The sequence below is a fragment of the Cydia amplana genome, chromosome 2 (genome assembly GCF_948474715.1).
Source record: "Cydia amplana chromosome 2, ilCydAmpl1.1, whole genome shotgun sequence".
Lineage (NCBI taxonomy): Eukaryota > Metazoa > Arthropoda > Insecta > Lepidoptera > Tortricidae > Cydia > Cydia amplana.
Window position 1 is genome coordinate 9,796,873 of NC_086070.1, and position 19,853 is coordinate 9,816,725.

At 43.9% G+C, this 19,853-nt stretch overlaps 1 protein-coding gene across 1 annotated transcript; it reads right to left on the reverse strand.

Annotated features, from left to right (window-relative positions):
- Window positions 1–328: 328 nt before the first annotated feature.
- On the reverse strand, window positions 329–19,544 carry LOC134658753 (gamma-tubulin complex component 3 homolog). The gene is made up of 18 exons (XM_063514398.1): window positions 19,362–19,544; window positions 18,855–19,021; window positions 18,464–18,577; window positions 17,214–17,358; window positions 16,526–16,711; window positions 15,808–15,890; window positions 15,041–15,158; window positions 14,480–14,611; window positions 13,884–13,974; window positions 13,155–13,312; window positions 10,721–10,916; window positions 8,464–8,603; window positions 7,327–7,533; window positions 5,517–5,734; window positions 2,626–2,767; window positions 2,002–2,116; window positions 1,132–1,306; window positions 329–379 (listed from the first exon to the last, which is right to left on the reverse strand). The coding sequence occupies exons 1-18, from the start codon at window positions 19,453–19,455 to the stop codon at window positions 347–349; spliced, it is 2,514 nt and encodes an 837-aa protein (XP_063370468.1). The 5' UTR covers window positions 19,456–19,544; the 3' UTR covers window positions 329–346.
- Window positions 19,545–19,853: the final 309 nt, after the last annotated feature.

Genomic DNA, 19,853 nt, shown 5'->3' on the forward strand with positions numbered 1-19,853 from the left:
ATTATTTTTTGCTTCCATACTAGCTTTTGATCCTTAATAGGAATGGGATCGATTGGCATCAAAAAAAAAGTTTGTCAAAAATGACCTTTTTCTCGCACCCTGTATGTTTTTTCCAAAATCTGTAAAAGCCGGTCTTCATTAATTTGAAATCGAAGGAAGGTCTTCTAAGACCATTATCTCGTAGCAGCACGGGATCTGGTAGCTGCCCTCACTGACCCAAAAAGAAAATCCACCCTGTATATTGGTTTTAGTTGTAAGGTCCTGGTCAGCTCACCCAAAGACAACCGAGCTCTGGGCACGGCAAACACCTCAGAGGCGCCGTCTTAAGTTTCGTGATTACGAAACGTCACTTCTTCTTTGAGCGATCTTTCACTTTACTCTGGAAACAAAACATTTTGTTGTTTACTTTTTGAAGTCATTTTGTAGTTTTTATGGATTTTTTTATTGGTGGTCAATTAAGTAATATACATTATTCTAATAAGTATAGGTTCTAAAATACCAAATTCAACCTCGCTGAGCCACTTGTGTTATTAGGTAAGCACGTCTTAGAAATTTTGGATGGAGAGAAAATACTTCGTCTTATTATGGCTATACCTTAGCCGGGCCATAGAGGAAAAAATACATAGATTGCTCACTCCATACATCTGTTTTGATACCAAAAAGACTTAATTTCAGTGTCTACATCTAGCATCGAATAGCGGAACTATCAGTACTACCAAAACTGATGTATGGAGTGAGCACTCTTGTCTTACTATATTTCTCTATGGCCGGGCTGATCTCGATAACGCTAAGCCGCTTGTACAGCGTGCTGCAAAATTAATTCATAATGTGGCCATGCAATTTTGGTAGGTGAACGTCTGCGGGGGACACTTGAAGACTACTTGTCATTGTGTACCATAGACTAGGAATCCTCTAGACGGAGTTTAGAGCAATTATTTCATGAAACCGATGCTGCCAAAAATACGGGGGTGCGGGGGACGAGGTGAGCGAATCCCCGTGCCGTGATTGGTCCGTTCAAAGACACGGACCAATCACGGCACGGGATTCTGACACTTTGACTCGAAGATGGAGTAAAACTACCGTATATAGTGGCAGAGGGAGTCTAGAGGATGTCTTGTCTGTGTTGTGTACCTTAGCCAAGCTGATCCCGATCTCGCTGAGCCGCTTGTGCTGGTAGGTGAGCGGGTGGTGTAGCTTGGCGTCGCCGCGCTTGTAGAAGTCGCTGTAGTCGAGCCGGAAGGCGAGTGTCTGTAGCGAAACCTCGCCGTGGAGGGCCAGCTTCAGTATCAACGATGTCACGTGCACCCTGAAGCAGATGCAATTATAAGGTCAACCGAGGTAAATGCGTCACTTGAGGTAAATGCGTCACTAGCGACGACCGGTCTGGCCTAGTGGGTAGTGACCCTGCCTGTGAAGCCGCGGTCCTGGGTTCGAATCCCAGTAAGGGCATTTATTTGTGTGAGCACAGATATTTGTTCCTGAGTCATGGTTGTTTTCTATGTATTTAAGTATTTGTATATTATATATATCGTTGTCTGAGTACCCACAACACAAGCTTTCTTGAGCTTACCGTGGGGCTTAGTCAATTTGTGTAATAATGTCCTATAATATTTATTTATTTATTATTTATTGAGGTAAATGCGTCTTTTAAAGATTTCCTCTAAACGGAACATTTTAGAACTATGTATTGCAACTCTCTGTTTGAAGTGTGGTCACTGAACTTTTAATGCAGACGGCTATAATAGTTATAATATGTCGCGTTTCGAAAATATTTTCAAATGACGCATTTACCACAAGAGACGCATGTACCTCGGTTGACCTTAATCTATTTATTTACTATGAAGAAAATTACACATTTCTGCTTAGTAAACGTTAACCTCAAAAAAAAATGTGTTACAAGTTTGACCGATGATGATGATTCTGAAGTTTCGACAGATAAACTTTTTTGGTGAATTTGGTAGTCGTGTTGGAAGATCGTTTAATTTTGTAAGTTATCGTTACCTATATGTGCGAGCCCAGACGTTTAGATCAGCTTTCCGACTTGTCAAGAACTGGTGGAACACTTTTCTCTCTTCTTTATCCTTAGCTTCTTCTGCAGCCGTGATAGCGAATTCACCTAAAACAATAATTAAATACCATTTTTCTACTATTATCATTCTTACTGCACAATGGGGTTGGCAACTGTCAAAGGTTTGCATAGATGGCGCCATCATAGCTTGCTCCTTTTTCTATGAAATTTGGCTTAATTGGCTGGCATCCAGGGCATTAAACAAACAGAAATGGCGCCATCTGCTAAATACTTCGACCGGCCAACCCGATTACATTTGGTTCATGGCTAGCTGTTTTCTATTCCTGTCAAGCGTGTGAAGAATATTCTAAAGATAAAGAGTATACTAGTAGAAGTAAAAGTAAGCCACAACAAGGTCTAATGTAAACTGACACATATTTCTTTTGAGGTTTTCTTCAGTATGTAGTGTATTTATAAAAGGGAAAGATGAAGGAAAACGGTCACGACGATGTTCGAAAACTTCATGCTAAGTATAATTCATAGTTAATTAACCTAATAGGACTCTTGACCTTGTTAATTAGGTATGTTAATCATAAGGTAGGGTAGTGTGATCTAACCTCTGACTACCCTTTCGGCTTTCACTTGCTCGATTCGCTCCCTCCGGTCGAGTTCCGCATTGATTCCAGCATTTAGTTTCGCTTCGAACCTCCGTAACGCTAGAGTTTCTGTTAGCACGTTTCCTAGGTAGGACTGGAGCTCCTGTAAAAAACATCAATTTTAAAATTTATATTATATATTAATAAAGTTAAAATAGATGATTATTTTTCTAATTTAGTGAAGTGATTCGATTTGAAGAGCACGTTAGTTTTGCGGTATATTTCGTTCCGCGGACGGTTCGGCTGAGGAAGGTGTTCTCGCGGAACTAGGTATGGATTCCTTCGAAAAAGGAGTTGACGACTTTTGAAAGGGTCGGCAAAGGGGTTGTAACCAATGATTTATAACTCAAGATAGGTTATAGGCGATCCAAAATTGAAGCGCTTACCTTGTGACAAATTGGACAAGTTGCCTTTAGACGCGGCTGGACAAGCGAGAGATGTGCACGTGCTAATGAGCACGCCGAAAGAGAAAGAAATGACCTTATGTTTAACAACAAGTGTGACAAAGATGGATGGAATGAGAAAATTAATCAAAAATTACAGATTTCTTCGTAGGCACAGAAATAAATATGGAAGTATTTTTTGTGCTTCTCAAGTATGAGTATAACCTATCTATGGTTATATAACACCGTCACGTGATGTCTGCGTGTACCTGCGTGGTGTGGTGTATCATGGCGTGCACGGCGTGGCGCTCGAGCGCGGCGCGGTGCAGCGCGAGCAGCGCGTCGAGCGGCTGGCGGGCGGCGGCGGCGCTGAGCAGCGCCTCCCACGCCGGCTCCACGGCCACGCCGCTGGCCTCCTGCAGCGCGCCGCACAGGGGTTGTAACACCGTCACGTGATGTCTGCGTGTACCTGCGTGGTGTGGTGTATCATGGCGTGCACGGCGTGGCGCTCGAGCGCGGCGCGGTGCAGCGCGAGCAGCGCGTCGAGCGGCTGGCGGGCGGCGGCGGCGCTGAGCAGCGCCTCCCACGCCGGCTCCACGGCCACGCCGCTGGCCTCCTGCAGCGCGCCGCACAGGGGTTGTAACACCGTCACGTGATGTCTGCGTGTACCTGCGTGGTGTGGTGTATCATGGCGTGCACGGCGTGGCGCTCGAGCGCGGCGCGGTGCAGCGCGAGCAGCGCGTCGAGCGGCTGGCGGGCGGCGGCGGCGCTGAGCAGCGCCTCCCACGCCGGCTCCACGGCCACGCCGCTGGCCTCCTGCAGCGCGCCGCACAGGGGTTGTAACACCGTCACGTGATGTCTGCGTGTACCTGCGTGGTGTGGTGTATCATGGCGTGCACGGCGTGGCGCTCGAGCGCGGCGCGGTGCAGCGCGAGCAGCGCGTCGAGCGGCTGGCGGGCGGCGGCGGCGCTGAGCAGCGCCTCCCACGCCGGCTCCACGGCCACGCCGCTGGCCTCCTGCAGCGCGCCGCACAGGGGTTGTAACACCGTCACGTGATGTCTGCGTGTACCTGCGTGGTGTGGTGTATCATGGCGTGCACGGCGTGGCGCTCGAGCGCGGCGCGGTGCAGCGCGAGCAGCGCGTCGAGCGGCTGGCGGGCGGCGGCGGCGCTGAGCAGCGCCTCCCACGCCGGCTCCACGGCCACGCCGCTGGCCTCCTGCAGCGCGCCGCACAGGGGTTGTAACACCGTCACGTGATGTCTGCGTGTACCTGCGTGGTGTGGTGTATCATGGCGTGCACGGCGTGGCGCTCGAGCGCGGCGCGGTGCAGCGCGAGCAGCGCGTCGAGCGGCTGGCGGGCGGCGGCGGCGCTGAGCAGCGCCTCCCACGCCGGCTCCACGGCCACGCCGCTGGCCTCCTGCAGCGCGCCGCACAGGGGTTGTAACACCGTCACGTGATGTCTGCGTGTACCTGCGTGGTGTGGTGTATCATGGCGTGCACGGCGTGGCGCTCGAGCGCGGCGCGGTGCAGCGCGAGCAGCGCGTCGAGCGGCTGGCGGGCGGCGGCGGCGCTGAGCAGCGCCTCCCACGCCGGCTCCACGGCCACGCCGCTGGCCTCCTGCAGCGCGCCGCACAGGGGTTGTAACACCGTCACGTGATGTCTGCGTGTACCTGCGTGGTGTGGTGTATCATGGCGTGCACGGCGTGGCGCTCGAGCGCGGCGCGGTGCAGCGCGAGCAGCGCGTCGAGCGGCTGGCGGGCGGCGGCGGCGCTGAGCAGCGCCTCCCACGCCGGCTCCACGGCCACGCCGCTGGCCTCCTGCAGCGCGCCGCACAGGGGTTGTAACACCGTCACGTGATGTCTGCGTGTACCTGCGTGGTGTGGTGTATCATGGCGTGCACGGCGTGGCGCTCGAGCGCGGCGCGGTGCAGCGCGAGCAGCGCGTCGAGCGGCTGGCGGGCGGCGGCGGCGCTGAGCAGCGCCTCCCACGCCGGCTCCACGGCCACGCCGCTGGCCTCCTGCAGCGCGCCGCACAGGGGTTGTAACACCGTCACGTGATGTCTGCGTGTACCTGCGTGGTGTGGTGTATCATGGCGTGCACGGCGTGGCGCTCGAGCGCGGCGCGGTGCAGCGCGAGCAGCGCGTCGAGCGGCTGGCGGGCGGCGGCGGCGCTGAGCAGCGCCTCCCACGCCGGCTCCACGGCCACGCCGCTGGCCTCCTGCAGCGCGCCGCACAGGGGTTGTAACACCGTCACGTGATGTCTGCGTGTACCTGCGTGGTGTGGTGTATCATGGCGTGCACGGCGTGGCGCTCGAGCGCGGCGCGGTGCAGCGCGAGCAGCGCGTCGAGCGGCTGGCGGGCGGCGGCGGCGCTGAGCAGCGCCTCCCACGCCGGCTCCACGGCCACGCCGCTGGCCTCCTGCAGCGCGCCGCACAGGGGTTGTAACACCGTCACGTGATGTCTGCGTGTACCTGCGTGGTGTGGTGTATCATGGCGTGCACGGCGTGGCGCTCGAGCGCGGCGCGGTGCAGCGCGAGCAGCGCGTCGAGCGGCTGGCGGGCGGCGGCGGCGCTGAGCAGCGCCTCCCACGCCGGCTCCACGGCCACGCCGCTGGCCTCCTGCAGCGCGCCGCACAGCCGGAGCGCCTCGGCGCGCAGGCACGACACGCGCCGCATCAGGCCCCACACCTCTGCCACAAAATAGATACAGTACAGAAGTCAATCACATGTATGTACTTCACTTTTCATACCTACGCTCGGCGGTCGCTCTAGGGTTGTCAACTATGATTAATGCACAAAAAACTATCGTAGTAACGTGATACACTCGTATCTAGTAGTGGCCGGGGCGGGGTGCATAGGTACCTACCTCCCTAACTGTTCTGTTTAACGTTAAAACGAACCATCGAAATACAAGCAGATACTTACTTACCTCTCTGAAACCACTGGTAGCTTAAAAAACGACAATTCATCGTTTTATGTTGAATTCAAACAACCGTCCACTGAACAGTTATAATAACTTTTTTTTGTTTCTCCATTATTGCACAAAAAAGTTCACAGACGCGTGTCTCTAGCGGATGGCACTCGCGCTCGCACTGGTCCCAACCGGTCCGAGATATCGTGTCTGTGAGCAGTGTCTATGTGTGCGTTGCTCGAGCGCACTTTGTATGTAGATTGATTTCTGTACTGTATCTATTTTGTGCCTCTGCGGAGAGTTACCTTTTATAGCACAGTCGAATATTTTGTAAACATCCGGCGATAGTGTGGAACGCTCGTCTTTATTGCACAAAGGTATCAGTAGCTGTTAGTAGTTATTAGATATTCATTCATCAAATAGAGATTGTAGAGCGCTGACGTGGACGGGAACAATCATTGCTATAGGGAACGTGCATGAACTATAGGGGGCGGCAAGAGCCCTGTTTATTGGTGCGAAGTGTAAATAATTATCAAGTTCAAGCTTACAATGTGGCCCGCAAGATGGTACAACCTACAATGCACGCAACGCCCTTGCTTTGGCGTCAAGTGTCAGACGGTTTATGTTTCCGATTGAGGTCACAAGATGGCAGACCTTGAAGACCAAGAAGTGCACTACACAGAAATCTCTGAACTGACATTGGTAAAACATACCAAGAATGTGCTTCAATGTATTCTGTAGTATGTTTCCGTTTGACGCGGCACAGCTGGCCCGACACGTGGATCTCAACACAGAAGTCCTCTAAAGCTTTGGATTCCTCCGAAAACGGTGCCGTCATATGACGGCCGTCATATAGCGGCAGCAAAAGACGGCCGTCTTTACGGTGGCGACATGTGGAAAGTACCACGGCGTCATAACACACCGTCATCCACCAAGATGAAAGCGGCAAATTTGAAAAATGTAGGCGCGATGGGATAACGTCCCATAGAAAATTTGAATTTCGCGCCTTTTCCTACTGACAAGATTTGCTTGATCATCTATAATTTACTTGGAGGATGAAATATCATCAGAAGAGGAAAATAATCGTAGTACGGAATCACTTATTCAAATCTCGTGTCATTTATTCCAAAATGGCGTCACCGCTATCTAATAAAACGTTCACGAAACTATCGACACCGTCATGACGGCCGTCATCTTACGTTACGTTGGCAATCAACGTAACGTAACGCCGTCTAGGAAACCGCGCCATCTTGTTTACATAGACAACGTTCTAGTGACGTCAGTCAACGCTATATAGCGGCCGTAATATGACGGCACCGTTTTCGGAGGAATCGAAAGCTTAACAGATATTACCTAGTAGTAAATACTCACCAGGCATATGCTTCAATTTCTTCTGCAGTATGGCGTGATCGAGCCACGCGTCGTAGAGGCTCTGCTCTATGCGCTTGACGCGCCACAGCTGGCTGAAGAGCGCGCGGTACCGCGCCGCGCACGACGGCGGGAACAGCGTGCCGAGCGGGCCCGACACGTGGTACTGCAGCGCGAACACGTCCCAGCCGCACTCGTCGCGCCCGTCGCCTGATGATATATCCTTACTGTATTCTCATTGTAACTAGTCGGAGTACTTAAGCGGTAAAAGGAAAAGCAAGCGTATTCGGTCTTAAATAGCCACAGTAAATTCACTGCCATCTTTTGACAAAAGATTAAAACTGTTAGAACGCCATTTGACCTTTATTCTTTCACTGATATGTGTTAATTTGTTAACAACAGCGTGCCGAGCGGGCCCGACACGTGGTACTGCAGCGCGAACACGTCCCAGCCGCACTCGTCGCGACCGTCGCCTGATGATATATCCTTACTGTATTCTCATTGTAACTAGTCGGAGTACTTAAGCGGTAAAAGGAAAAGCAAGCGTATTCGGCCTTAAATAGCCACAGTAAATTCACTGCCATCTTTTGACAAAAGAGTGTAGGCCAAAGGTTATGGCGCCATCGCTCGAAAAGATTGCACTATACCTTTGGCCAACTCTCGGGTAGATGGCGTTAATTTCAATGTTTAACAAATTAACACATTGAATAATTTTACGGTTTAGACTCACTTGTTTTAAGTCACTCGCGCGACATGTTTCGGAGAGCCTAGGTCTCCTTTCTCAAGCACTAACAGAGCGAGCAGCGTTCACGAGCGTTCACCTAGGCTCTCCGAAACATGTCGCGTGAGTGACTTAAAACAAGTGAGTCTAAACCGTAAAATTATTCAATATTAATATGTCTCACAACAGTTTTTTTAATCTTTTGTCAAAAGATGGCAGTAAATGTACTGGGGCTACATAATTACTAGAGAGTTACTAGAATGAATAGAGATTCATTCGATCTATTCTCTTTGGTTAAACAATACAGGTTAATTTACAAAGGTTAAATCTCCTAGTAGGTATAGACATTACATGTGGCGATTCTGCTCTTCCGTCATGTTAGTTAACAAAAATAAATGAACAAATGAGTATATAATTACCATTGTGATACAAGTTGACCTGTAAACTCTCCAACACATGCGGGGGTTCGTACTGCGCAGAAGTGGCGCGCACAGCGGCTTCCAGCGTGCAAGTGAGGTTGTGCACGAAAAGAGACGTCGCAGGCTTGCTCAATTCGTCCCTGATACACAACAAATTCACCTTTATTTTTTACCAAAAAAATTTATGCACATAATAGCAGCCAGAATTGCCATTGGTAGTCTTGGAGGATACAACTAAACGGAGTAGCCATTAACAGGCTTTCCCCTCTGTCGAAAATAGGCGGCCAACGGTCATATACAATGTATGGACTGACGTTTATCTGACATGGCTATTTTTACGTTACGCATACATTTGACGTTCCCCTCCCCCGCAAAAATCGGCAGACTGTTTTGTACAGAAAATTACAGACATGGCGTCTCCGTTTGATTATATCCTCCAAGTTGGTAGTCATTATCTTGGTGTAAGGTTTACGAATGATGTTATAGTGGGCTCGGGGAACCTTGAGTCCTATGACAGTTCATGTTAGTGACGGGTCGTGTCGATATATCGTAACTTTTTTATAGGCAAAGGCGTGACTTGCATTCAGCCACATCGGTAAACATGTTTTTAAAAATATAATCTGCGTTTCTAATGCTTGTTATGTTGTTGTTTTTGTAATGATTTAAGTTTTTTGGCATAAATTAAGTAAAAAAACGAAAGTTTTCGAAAAATAAAAATGCAAACATTTCATTTTCTTGTCATAATTTAACAACTTAAATGATTATAAATCAGCCATTAAGAGCGTAGGTACTATGTTAATCTATTTTGTACACTCGTTTCCATTTTCGACATTTGTTTACTCGATACTTTTCCGCACTAGTCGATATCTTGCAAACGAAGTAAGTTTTGCAGGACGTAAACGTAAAGTCTGATTGAGATAATTTCTTGTAAATGTTAATAATTATTATAATTCCAACGGAATATTATTGTAATGGCATATATCTACCTAAAATCAATAAATGTCATTTTTAAACACCGCCAATTCGATTTTAATGTAACGGTGACGCCACTACAAGGTTGTGTCGTGGGAATAACTGTCAGTGTCATAGGACTCAAGGTTCCCCGAGCCCACTACAATTGTATTATCATGCCGCGATCAGAAAGGGATTAGAAATAACAGATTTCCATACACTTACGTCAAAATCAATATGGATTGACAGCTATCTCAATCCCTTTCTAATCGCGATTCAGTAATATTGACAATGGTTTTAATACCGATGGCAATACCAACGTATGATCCCGTTGAAAATGTATTTATTTAACAATACTGGGTGAATTTGGGGTTGTCACCGCTAATGTCAAAAACTATCAGGGAGCAAATCTCTTGTTTTAACGTATAACATAAAATGATAGACATTTAGATAATAATAAAAAATGTGATCATATTCAACTCTGCAAGACTGTTTTGTACTCACCACAAAACAGATATAGTACAGAAATCAATCTACATACAAAGTGCGCTCGAGCAACGCACACATAGACACTGCTCACGGACACGATATCTCGGACCGGTTGGGACCAGTCCGAGCGCGAGTGCCATCCGCTTGAAGCACGCGTCTGTGAACTTTTTTGTGCAATAATAGAGAAACAAAAATAAAGTTATTATAACTGTTCAGTGGACGGTTGTTTAAATTCAACGTTAAACGGTGAATTGTCGTTTTTTAAGCTACCAGTGGTTTACGAGAGGTAAGTTGGTATCTGCTTGTATTTCGATGGTTCGTTTTAACGTGAAACAGACAGTTAGGTAGGTAGGTAAGCACCCCGCCCCGGCCACTACTAGATACGAGTGCCACTACCACGATAGTTTTTTGCGCATAAGTCATAGTTGACAACCCTAGAGCGACCGCCGAGCGTAGGTATGAAAAGTGAAGTACATACATGTGATTGACTTCTGTACTGTATCTGTTTTGTCATAGAGAAAAAAATACATAGAGTGCTCACTCCATACATCAGTTCAGACTATTAATTTCAGTGTCTACATCTAGCATCGAGTAGCGGAACTATCAGTACTGCTACTTGACAATAGATGTAGCACCGACCGGAAAGTCTTATCTCAACAGCATAAGACTTTCCGGTCGGTGGCGACATCTATTGTCAAGTAGCAGTACTGATAGTTCCGCTACTCGATGCTAGATGCTAATAGTCTTTTTGGTACTAAAACTGATGTATGGAGTGAGCACTCTATGTATTTTTTTCTCTATGGTTTTGTGTACTCACTTCAACAGCGTCATGAGATGGTGCACGAAGTCGCCCTGCGAGAACAGCAGGTAGCGGCGGTGCGCCACCAGGTGGTCGACGATGTGGTGGTGCGTGGTGAGCGCGTCCAGCAGCCGCAGCGACACCGCCGAGTGCGCGTCCGCCACCGACGACCGGAAGCCTTCCGCTTCCCACCACGGTACCGTGGAATCGGATTCTGAGATGGTAAATTCACATGCAGGTTAGAAGCGTAATAGACGGTCGGATCCACAGAACATTATTAAAGAGGTTAGAACGGCTATCGCGCTCGTTCCTCTCCACATTTCTCGCGCAACGGTAGTAAAAAATTGTGTTCCTGGTGAATGGATACGACTCCTTTAGACAGATTTGAAAAAGAATCCATGAAAAGACAAAATACTACTTTATTGAGTTCTCGTCGCGAACGTATTGATGTCTTGATCCTCTACAAAATTATTAATAACATCATCGATGCCCCTTCGTTAATACACTCTCTTTCTTTTAGAGTACTCCGGCGTTGTGAGCGAGCTTGTAGAAAAAAAACCCCTCTTTCATATCCCCCGTAGTCGTACTTCATATGCAAAACACGGTTTCATTAGGAGAGCGTGCAGGCTTTATGATGAAAAGTTTCAAAATGCAGATATTTTTCATGAAACACTATCTAATTTCAAACGATTATCTTTACAATTTATTCAACAGGCATTATAATTGTTAACTTTCAAGTTTTCTGGCACTGTTCATTAATACACCGTTTAAGTATGTTTGATTTATATAGATAATTCATAATTCTTTTGTATTTTCATATTTTAATGTTCAGGTTTATATAATCCAATTAAGGAAACTGTAAGTCTACTATATTACTAAATGCTATTGTATCCAATGTAGCAATACGAGACTGTTTGTTTCTAAATAAATAAAATAAAAAATAAAATTTGATGTCTGGCTTCTTAATCTGAACGTTATTGTGGCGCAAAAGGCATGTTTACGTTTTTCGGTCAGCGCGGGTGAGTACTAGCATGCGAGCGTTTGCTCATAACCGGCGGCGACACGTACCCTGCTCGCATCGCCATTCTACTTGTTCTGTGGTCGGATCGAACACGATAAAGGTTCCGTCACACAGACGCGTTTTCCGAAAACGCGGTGTTTCGCGAAAACGCGCCTGAGTGACGAAGCCTTAAGGGCTACCGTAATAGGGGATAATGAATTTGGGGGCTTACGAACCCCGGACACGATGTGAATCATATCTGAATTATATCGGCCACTTGGAAGGGAAAACTGAGCTGTCTGTCAGATAGTCGAACTTGATTAGTTCTGGTGCCGATCCAATCTCACGTAATGTTACGATGATAAATTGTTTATTGGTCGGGATGCTCGTCTCTATAACATTTACCTTATATGTCTGACCTAACCAATAAAATCTGTTTCCGGACTTTCTCTTTCAGGTTGACTCTTGAGAATGGTATTAGTAGTAGTGCATATTATTATGATTGATTAACGTGTATTATTGACGTATCTAGAAATGCAATAATACGTTCAGGGGCGAGACCTGTGCTTTAACTGTAACTAGACCACAAAACCTGACGAAAATCTATAATCAGTAGCATGGTCTAATAAAACATGGTCTTCTCTTCCCAGAGTGTCACTTGCCTACGTCACAATAACATTGCCACTTTATTTCAACATAACATGTTACATGGGTACATTATATCTATGGTTAACAAGTTAAAATATTTCTTTATAATTTTATAATTTTCATTTATATGTATTTTATCTTTAATTTTACAATAACACGTAATTTTTAATTATTCGTTAGCAATATCTTCCGATTCACGAAAGAAATTTCAGACGTTCGGGTAATTCTGTTTACACTACTGGCAACACAGGATAGCGCTGTCACATTTGACAATCCGCCATTTTGTCCCTGACCGTCATCCTTGTCGAACGCGTGTTAATTGTTATTTCCTTCTCGCTCAGTGTCAGCAGTCGCAGTGTTTTCCAAACTTTTCACGTCGTAAGCTTGGTAATTAATGTTTTGTTACGAAAATGGTTGGCTGCTCTATTCGGAACTGTAAGAGTAGGAGTGAAAAGTGCAGTATGGATTTGTTTTATTTTACTATGTTTCTACATGAATAACTTAAAATTAATGCCGTTAAAATAATTTTCACCGTTGGTTAAAATTCTCCCACATTTTAAAGTTTGAGAACCTGTAAACAGCATGATGACGTAGGCAAGTGACAGTTAGGTCATTCGCGAATCTCGGAAGAGAGTACCAGGCGGAGTATATTATTATACCATGATCAGTAGGTAGTATCTAGTAAGTTTTAACAACGCCTAGACTTGACTGTAAATGCGATGGGATAATCCTCCAGTTTCATATGGGAAAGAGCCTGTGCATAGCAGCAGTAGCAGCAGTAAAACCTGTCAAAAATCTACTAACCCGTGGTATGTTTCAACAAGGCCTCCAAGCACTCGGCATGGTCGCTGGGGTCCGTGGAGCCCTTGGGGCACGCCTCGCGCATGAACACCACGCTTTTGCCCGTGGCTAGGATCTGCGCCGCCTGCTCCTTCGATAGAAACGATGGCATCATCCATTCCCTGTAACAGGCTTATTGCTTAACCCTTTGACCGGCAAAGACGTCAACTGACGCGCGCGGCTACAGACCAATATCAACCTTCGTGCATTGCGACAAGGTTCACGATAACACGTCGCAAACGAGAAGTGTAGCGATCACACTGTTCAAAGGGTTAATATATATGCCATACAATATTTAGTATTCAATGTCTTTTTTGTTAGAAGAAAGTTTTATTGGAATGTAGAAAGCATACTGTTTTTGATGTTTTTTCTTTTTTGTTTGGATGTTAAAAAACATCTGTGGAATGGCATAAAAAGACCAAAACCATGTGAGGGGCTTTGGCAGATAGGTATAATTCACAACCAGAAATTAGGCTTCGGTATTCATAACGTTCGTAAAACAGTCAGGGGCAGATAGATGGCTGACATCAGGTTGCTTTATTCATAAAAAGCAATACATTATTAACCACAACCATCGGCTAGTACCTATAACATTCAGCTTATATAACATTTTTTTTTGTTATTTAAAGTTTTAAAGTTCAAAGTTTAACCGTTCAAAGTCACAAGTGGTAACATTAAATCAAGGAAACTCACCTGACTCTGTATTTGTCATGCCACATTCTTTCTATCTCTACGCCACTTCTGCTCTCGATGAAGAATTCATTGAAGGGATCGTCAATTTCGCCTGAAACAAACATAAGTTGAAAGCTACAAACAAGCACTTCAGAAAAATCTCCTAGACTTAGACATATTATTTACGTAAACAGGAACGCATCTGTATGTTTTTTTACAAGCTTTTTTTAGTTTCACCTGTCCCATTGTCTGTCTGTCTCTCGGTCTGTAATCAAATCTTGCAAGTTAAATTTGATCCACTTCCCGGTTTCCGATTGAGCTGAAATTTTGCATACACATGTAAGTCGGGTGACAATGCAATATTATGGTACCATCGAGCTGATCTGATGATGGAGACAGGAGGTGGCCATAGGAACTCTGTGATGAAACAACGCAACCTAATTGTTAGGGGTTTTTAGAATTGACTCGAAGAATATTATTTGTCTGTCGTAAGAAAAGTACAGTCAGCGATAAAGGCTTGTACCAAAAATGAAATTTTTGCCAAAAACTTTTAATGATATAGGAGAGACGAATCGCCTAATGATAAGCAGCATATCTAAATTAATGACGCAAATTACCATGTAATAGCCATCTAGTGAGCATCAGCAGCATAGGATAAGTAAGCGCAGTCAACAGTCGCCGCGCCAGGACCACTACTCTTTCGTCTCCGTGCCTCACGAAGCGGTGTACGCAGGAGGCCAGTTCACCACCTGCAGATAATAATTATACACTTTCTTAATCTATCAATCTAATCATCTTTCTGTATAAATGAGACATTTCCTTATATCACGACGGTGGTAAATAAGCGTTATGCTAAGGCTACCGCAGTCTATGGGCGCTTGTGCTTGCGCTAAGCCTAAGCACTTTTTTGTACGAGACCACATGTATCTACATCAGTGGTTCCTAACCTGGGCGTAATTACCCCCGTGGGGGTAAAACTGGTATTTTACGGGGGTAATAAGTTAACCTAATATAACAATACAACAAACGTACACGTTTTATTTTTTATTACCATTGGGAGGAGGGGTAAAATCAGGTTCCGTAGTTAGTCATAGGGGTGACCGGACTGAAAAGGTTAGGAACCACTGATCTACATAGTTTTTATTTGGTATGATGTAGGTAAAATTTGGTTAATGTACCTTTTTTGTGATAAGCAGTATGGGCAATGTTGGCGAGCCACGTCAGTCGATGTAGAGGCTCTTGGGCCCACACTGCAATCCTCCGCAGAGTCGCTCCCCCGCCGTCTCCTTCACATGCCTAAAATGTAAAGAAAATTATTATTAAGATTGTTTCTGCAATGGGGGCTTAGCCAAGATGACAATTTTAGTAGGTACATGCAGGGCCAGATCTAGGGTAGAGCGAGTGGAGCGGCCGCCGGATGGCAAAGGGGCGCCAAAATGGCAAATGAGAAAAAAAAAGTTTTAAAAGACGCGAGTGTGGCGAAGGCTGGGGGGGGGGGGGGGGAATTACGCTTGAAAACTTCAACGAAGGGTACCAAAACCCGATTTCGCTCTACCCTGATCAAGGGCTCGGGCCGGCACTGGGTACATGGACAAACGCCAAACAAATCGAAAAATGTATCAGGATGACAGAAGATTGCTACGAAAAGGTACGTGATTATTTCCATACATTATTTAAGTTTCGATTAGCGTTTTCTATCAACGATTGCCATATTGGCTAGATGCCCAGGTTATGTCACTTACGGAAACTATATACAGCCACTAGCGTCCATGCTGGACCCAAGCTGTGAAATCTCATGAAAGTTAACTAAAGTATCTTGGCATCTAGTATAATTGCTTCAGCTCTAACCTAGTCGCCTTGTCTTATTGATGGGAATGTAAATGTACAATTATGTATAGTAACGAGTTAATGACTAATAGGATAATTTAATACAAATGGTACAAACCTGTGACTGAAGAAGGGCAACACTTCGATAGTACTCTGTAAGCTCATCCCTTATTGACGACACTAAACCTTCACCCATAAGACCTGAAAACACCCCAATTTCTCATCAATACATCTGATAACTCTCTTATTGAACAGTAAACAATATCTCCATATTCCATACTATCTCCATAGTAGGTAATGTATTAATTATTTTACCTATATGTAGTAGTACCTACATGTGGTGCTTCGCACTAGTGTGGTGCGAATGTCGAAAATTTAAAGGGGCATATGTACTGTAAAATGTTGTACGATAAACGTGCGAATAGGTACTTCGCAACTCGCGTCGATTTGAAACACTCCTTTCGGTCATGTTTCTAATTTATCGCCACTCGTTGCGGTTTTCCCACTTTTCGCACTTGTTATTGCTTTATCAGAGCCCAAATAAGTGATGAGTGGCACTAGAATTTTACAAGGGCCATAACAGATGTTTAAAGCCTGACCAGGAATATATTATTATGATCACGGACCATATTGCGGGATTTCTCTCCTGACCAGGAATATATTATTATGATCACGGACCATATTGCGGGATTTCTCTGGAACTTTTTTTTTTTTACTATACTGAACTGTCACCCCAGTGTCACCCTATGAGAATAATAGCGCCCTCTTGACAATGATCATATATTATTGGTCATGCAGGCTTTACTTGTTTTTTAAACGACCACAAACTAAAATACCTTGAGGCATTAAGCCAGAGTTGGGGTCAATGAACTCTTTGAGCCTGTCATGGAGGAAGCCTAGATGCGCTACGCGCGCATACAGCATCTGCATAGGTCGGGGCCTATTGCAGGCATCACGGGGTTTGATCCCAGTGGCTGCTAGAACCACATCTCGGATGCAACTACGATCACTGGATGCACTATCTGAAAGTAAAATAATGTAAAGATATATATATATTGTGTGCATATGAGGCAGAATTTTTGAGAGTAATTTTAAAATAGTTTTCTCAATAACGCGTGGAAATATTAAATATTAATTTTACCTTCGAAACAATAGCCTGCGAAACATTGTGTTGTGCGTGCTTATGCATGGAGCGCCGGCAATAGATTTTCAGAATAAATCAGGCCGCAAAGTACCCTTAAGCATGCGTGTATATGTCAGCGTAAAATTGTAAACACTCGTCAGTTTATAATCTCGCTAGTTAAATTATAAACTGACGGTAGGGAGATTATAAACTAACCTAACCTAACCTACGTTAGATTGTAGACTAACGGGTTCACAATCTTACGGTGTCATATACATACTTAAACCTTAATAAGAATTACCGGCCTGGAGTTCATAAAATTACCTTGTTTTGCTAGGCACTTTATATCACAATCTGCCAGCAATTCCCTATCTCCCATTTTTGTAGTGTTCGTACTATACCTGTTGTTGGGAGAGCTAATGCCATGATGCTTTGGTTCGATGGAAGACTCTGATTGGAGCCCAGTTTTGCTAGATTGTTGTCCCAACTTGATGCAACAGTTACTTTGCTGCTAGTACTAGATACTGGTATGCCATTACCAGATTGCTGAGGACAGAAAAAAACATCAATGTTTACCTTTTCTAAAAAAATTGGTATTGAATATATTAGAAAGCAAAATAACTTTTTCACCTCAGCAGCTCGAACAAGGGTACTTTGCTACTTAAAAACAGTGAGCAAAATCGCATTTTGCTCACTGAGTGAGACAAAATGAGCAAAATGCGATTTTGCTCACTGTTATTAAGTAGCAAAGTACCCTTGTTCGAGCTGCTGAGGTGAAAACTTAATTGTTGGTATATCTTAAGAAAACATGAGTGAATAGGTAAGTGATGAAGAAGAAATACATTTTTCGGGTTCTCTAATATGTTCTCACTGCTGAGGTGAAAAGTTTTGTGAACTACACGAGATCAAAGTTATTTACATATCGTGCGCTTTTGAGTCCCTTACTACGCTCAAGATTCTAAATTAGTATAGAATCTTTCGCTTGCACGGGACTCAAAATAAGCACTCGAAGAAATACCAAACTTTGATCTCTTGTTGTACAAATAACTATTAATAATGCTGTATCTTGTCTCTTGTCTGTCATTCAGGATAATCATTAGAAAGAAATCAATCTCTATTATACCTGGGAAAACCAACTTACTCAGTAGAAAATAACGCGTAATTCAAAATCAATCGTTCGCGCCTTTTTCGACTGACAAAGCTGGTTTGCCAGAGTATAGTTGATATTTATGTGATTTGTCCATTTTAACAGCTACAGACTTTAACGCAAAAATGATTTTTATCAAATCTTGACTTAATAACACCAGTCTGTTTATACTTAAAACATAAGAATAAACCAGTGGCTCTGTGAGCTGTAGACCTCGCGAGCATAGCTTAATGAATGTATGGCTCTGCCATTTAGAATAATTTAGTAAATTAAAATGACAAAATAAAAATCTATTTTTTAGGGCTAGTTAAAAAAGCTTGTAACAATAAAACGAATACGCTTAGCCCACGGTTGATCAATCAACAATATGAAATTTTACACAGACATGCAAAAGCAAAATGCTCGAGTCAAAACATAAACCTTTGCTACACTTCGGGCATTAAATAAATCCTTTTCATGATTTCATAAATATAATCTTGTGGGCAAGGAATCCATAACACTTACTAATGAAGGCAAATTTGGAATTGGAAAAAGTTGATGGGTGGATTCTTTTTCTTGTTTTGACTCTGACAATGTCAGAAGTAAAGTTAGTACTGCAGCCCGTTGTTTGAACACCATCTGAAAAATAATCAATTAATAAAAGTTTTCACAAATCTTACAGTAACTGATGGAAGTCAGGCCCATCAAAAAAAAAAATTGCGTATTATTATCTAGTTTATTTTTTACTTGTTTGAAGCTTGTACCTAGCAGGTTGTAGGCAGTCACCATGGTGTCCATGGTCGAATTTGGTCTCAGAACTATTATTATCACTCTAACAATGTTATTATGATAAAAATTAGGTTTTATTATTACAGTAAAAATTAAAAACAATAATAATATTGAAATAATAACTTACGCATTGCTTCAATTTAGAATAACATTCATCAAATTTTTCTGCATCTTTGGCCGATGCTGAGAAAAGATGAGTATGTATCTTGGAACACAACTGCCTCTCATCTCGAATCGACCGAATCTTCTTACCAGTAGGTGTTAGGTATGACACTGCTAACTCATGAGCGGCATCTTAAAAAAGTAATTCAATTTTTATAAACATTTTCCACAGAATTTAAAGTCACTATATTAGACGCGTTCGTAGACTCTACGTTACAAATTATTATAGGATATAATAATTTCATTTTTATTAATGGTCATGTGCCTACTCGGCGGCGATGAAATTTAATGCAGTAAGTATGTTTATAGTAAGTACCTCTCTTGAATAAGGTAATTAGACTTCTAAAGTAATCCTGGATATTATTCATAGGATACTGTTCTAAACATTAATATTCTAAAAGGTATAAATTATGATATCAAGTTTGTTGAATTAATTGACAGTTATAATATTATTTTGAAAATGGAATCATACCTGGATCTGACGATAATACCACGCATAATTTGCGTAATTGTTCACTTATACTACTTGACAAATCCATATTTTTACTAGTTACAATCTTAAACATCAGTTAGACTGGTAAAAATAAGTAAATTCATCACAATTCACTTGTTATTTTAATTTAAATAATGTTGATTTGATGTTGATCGAAACGAAATTATAATGCCAAATTTAATTTACGACCATTTAAACCATAGAGAATTTAAGGGCGGTTTACATGCGTGACAGGCGTCAGAATCTTGGAAAGGTCCGAATTGTACTTTTATATTTTGAATCTTTCCATTTCTGTAGCAAAATTGTAGTAACCTCTTAAGCATGTACTAATCTATGCTCGTAAGTAGGACGCCGAAGAACTATAACTCTGAAAAAAAATTCTCTCTAGTTTCCCGAGAAGGATTCCGTTCGTTAAGTTTTTTCCTGTATTATTTAATGTGATAAATAAAATTCAAACGTATAATTTGGACA

Excerpts from the sequence above, each read along its gene's own strand:
- LOC134658753 (XM_063514398.1), bottom strand. The coding sequence starts at position 19,455 with ATGTTTAAGATTGTAACTAGTAAAAATATGGATTTGTCAAGTAGTATA. Across the intron at positions 18,578-18,854 it reads ATTCTAAATTGAAGCAATGC|ATGGTGTTCAAACAACGGGC; the intron begins GTAAGTTATTAT and ends ATTATTTTTCAG. Across the intron at positions 7,534-8,463 it reads GGTCAACTTGTATCACAATG|GCGACGGGCGCGACGAGTGC; the intron begins GTAATTATATAC and ends ATATATCATCAG.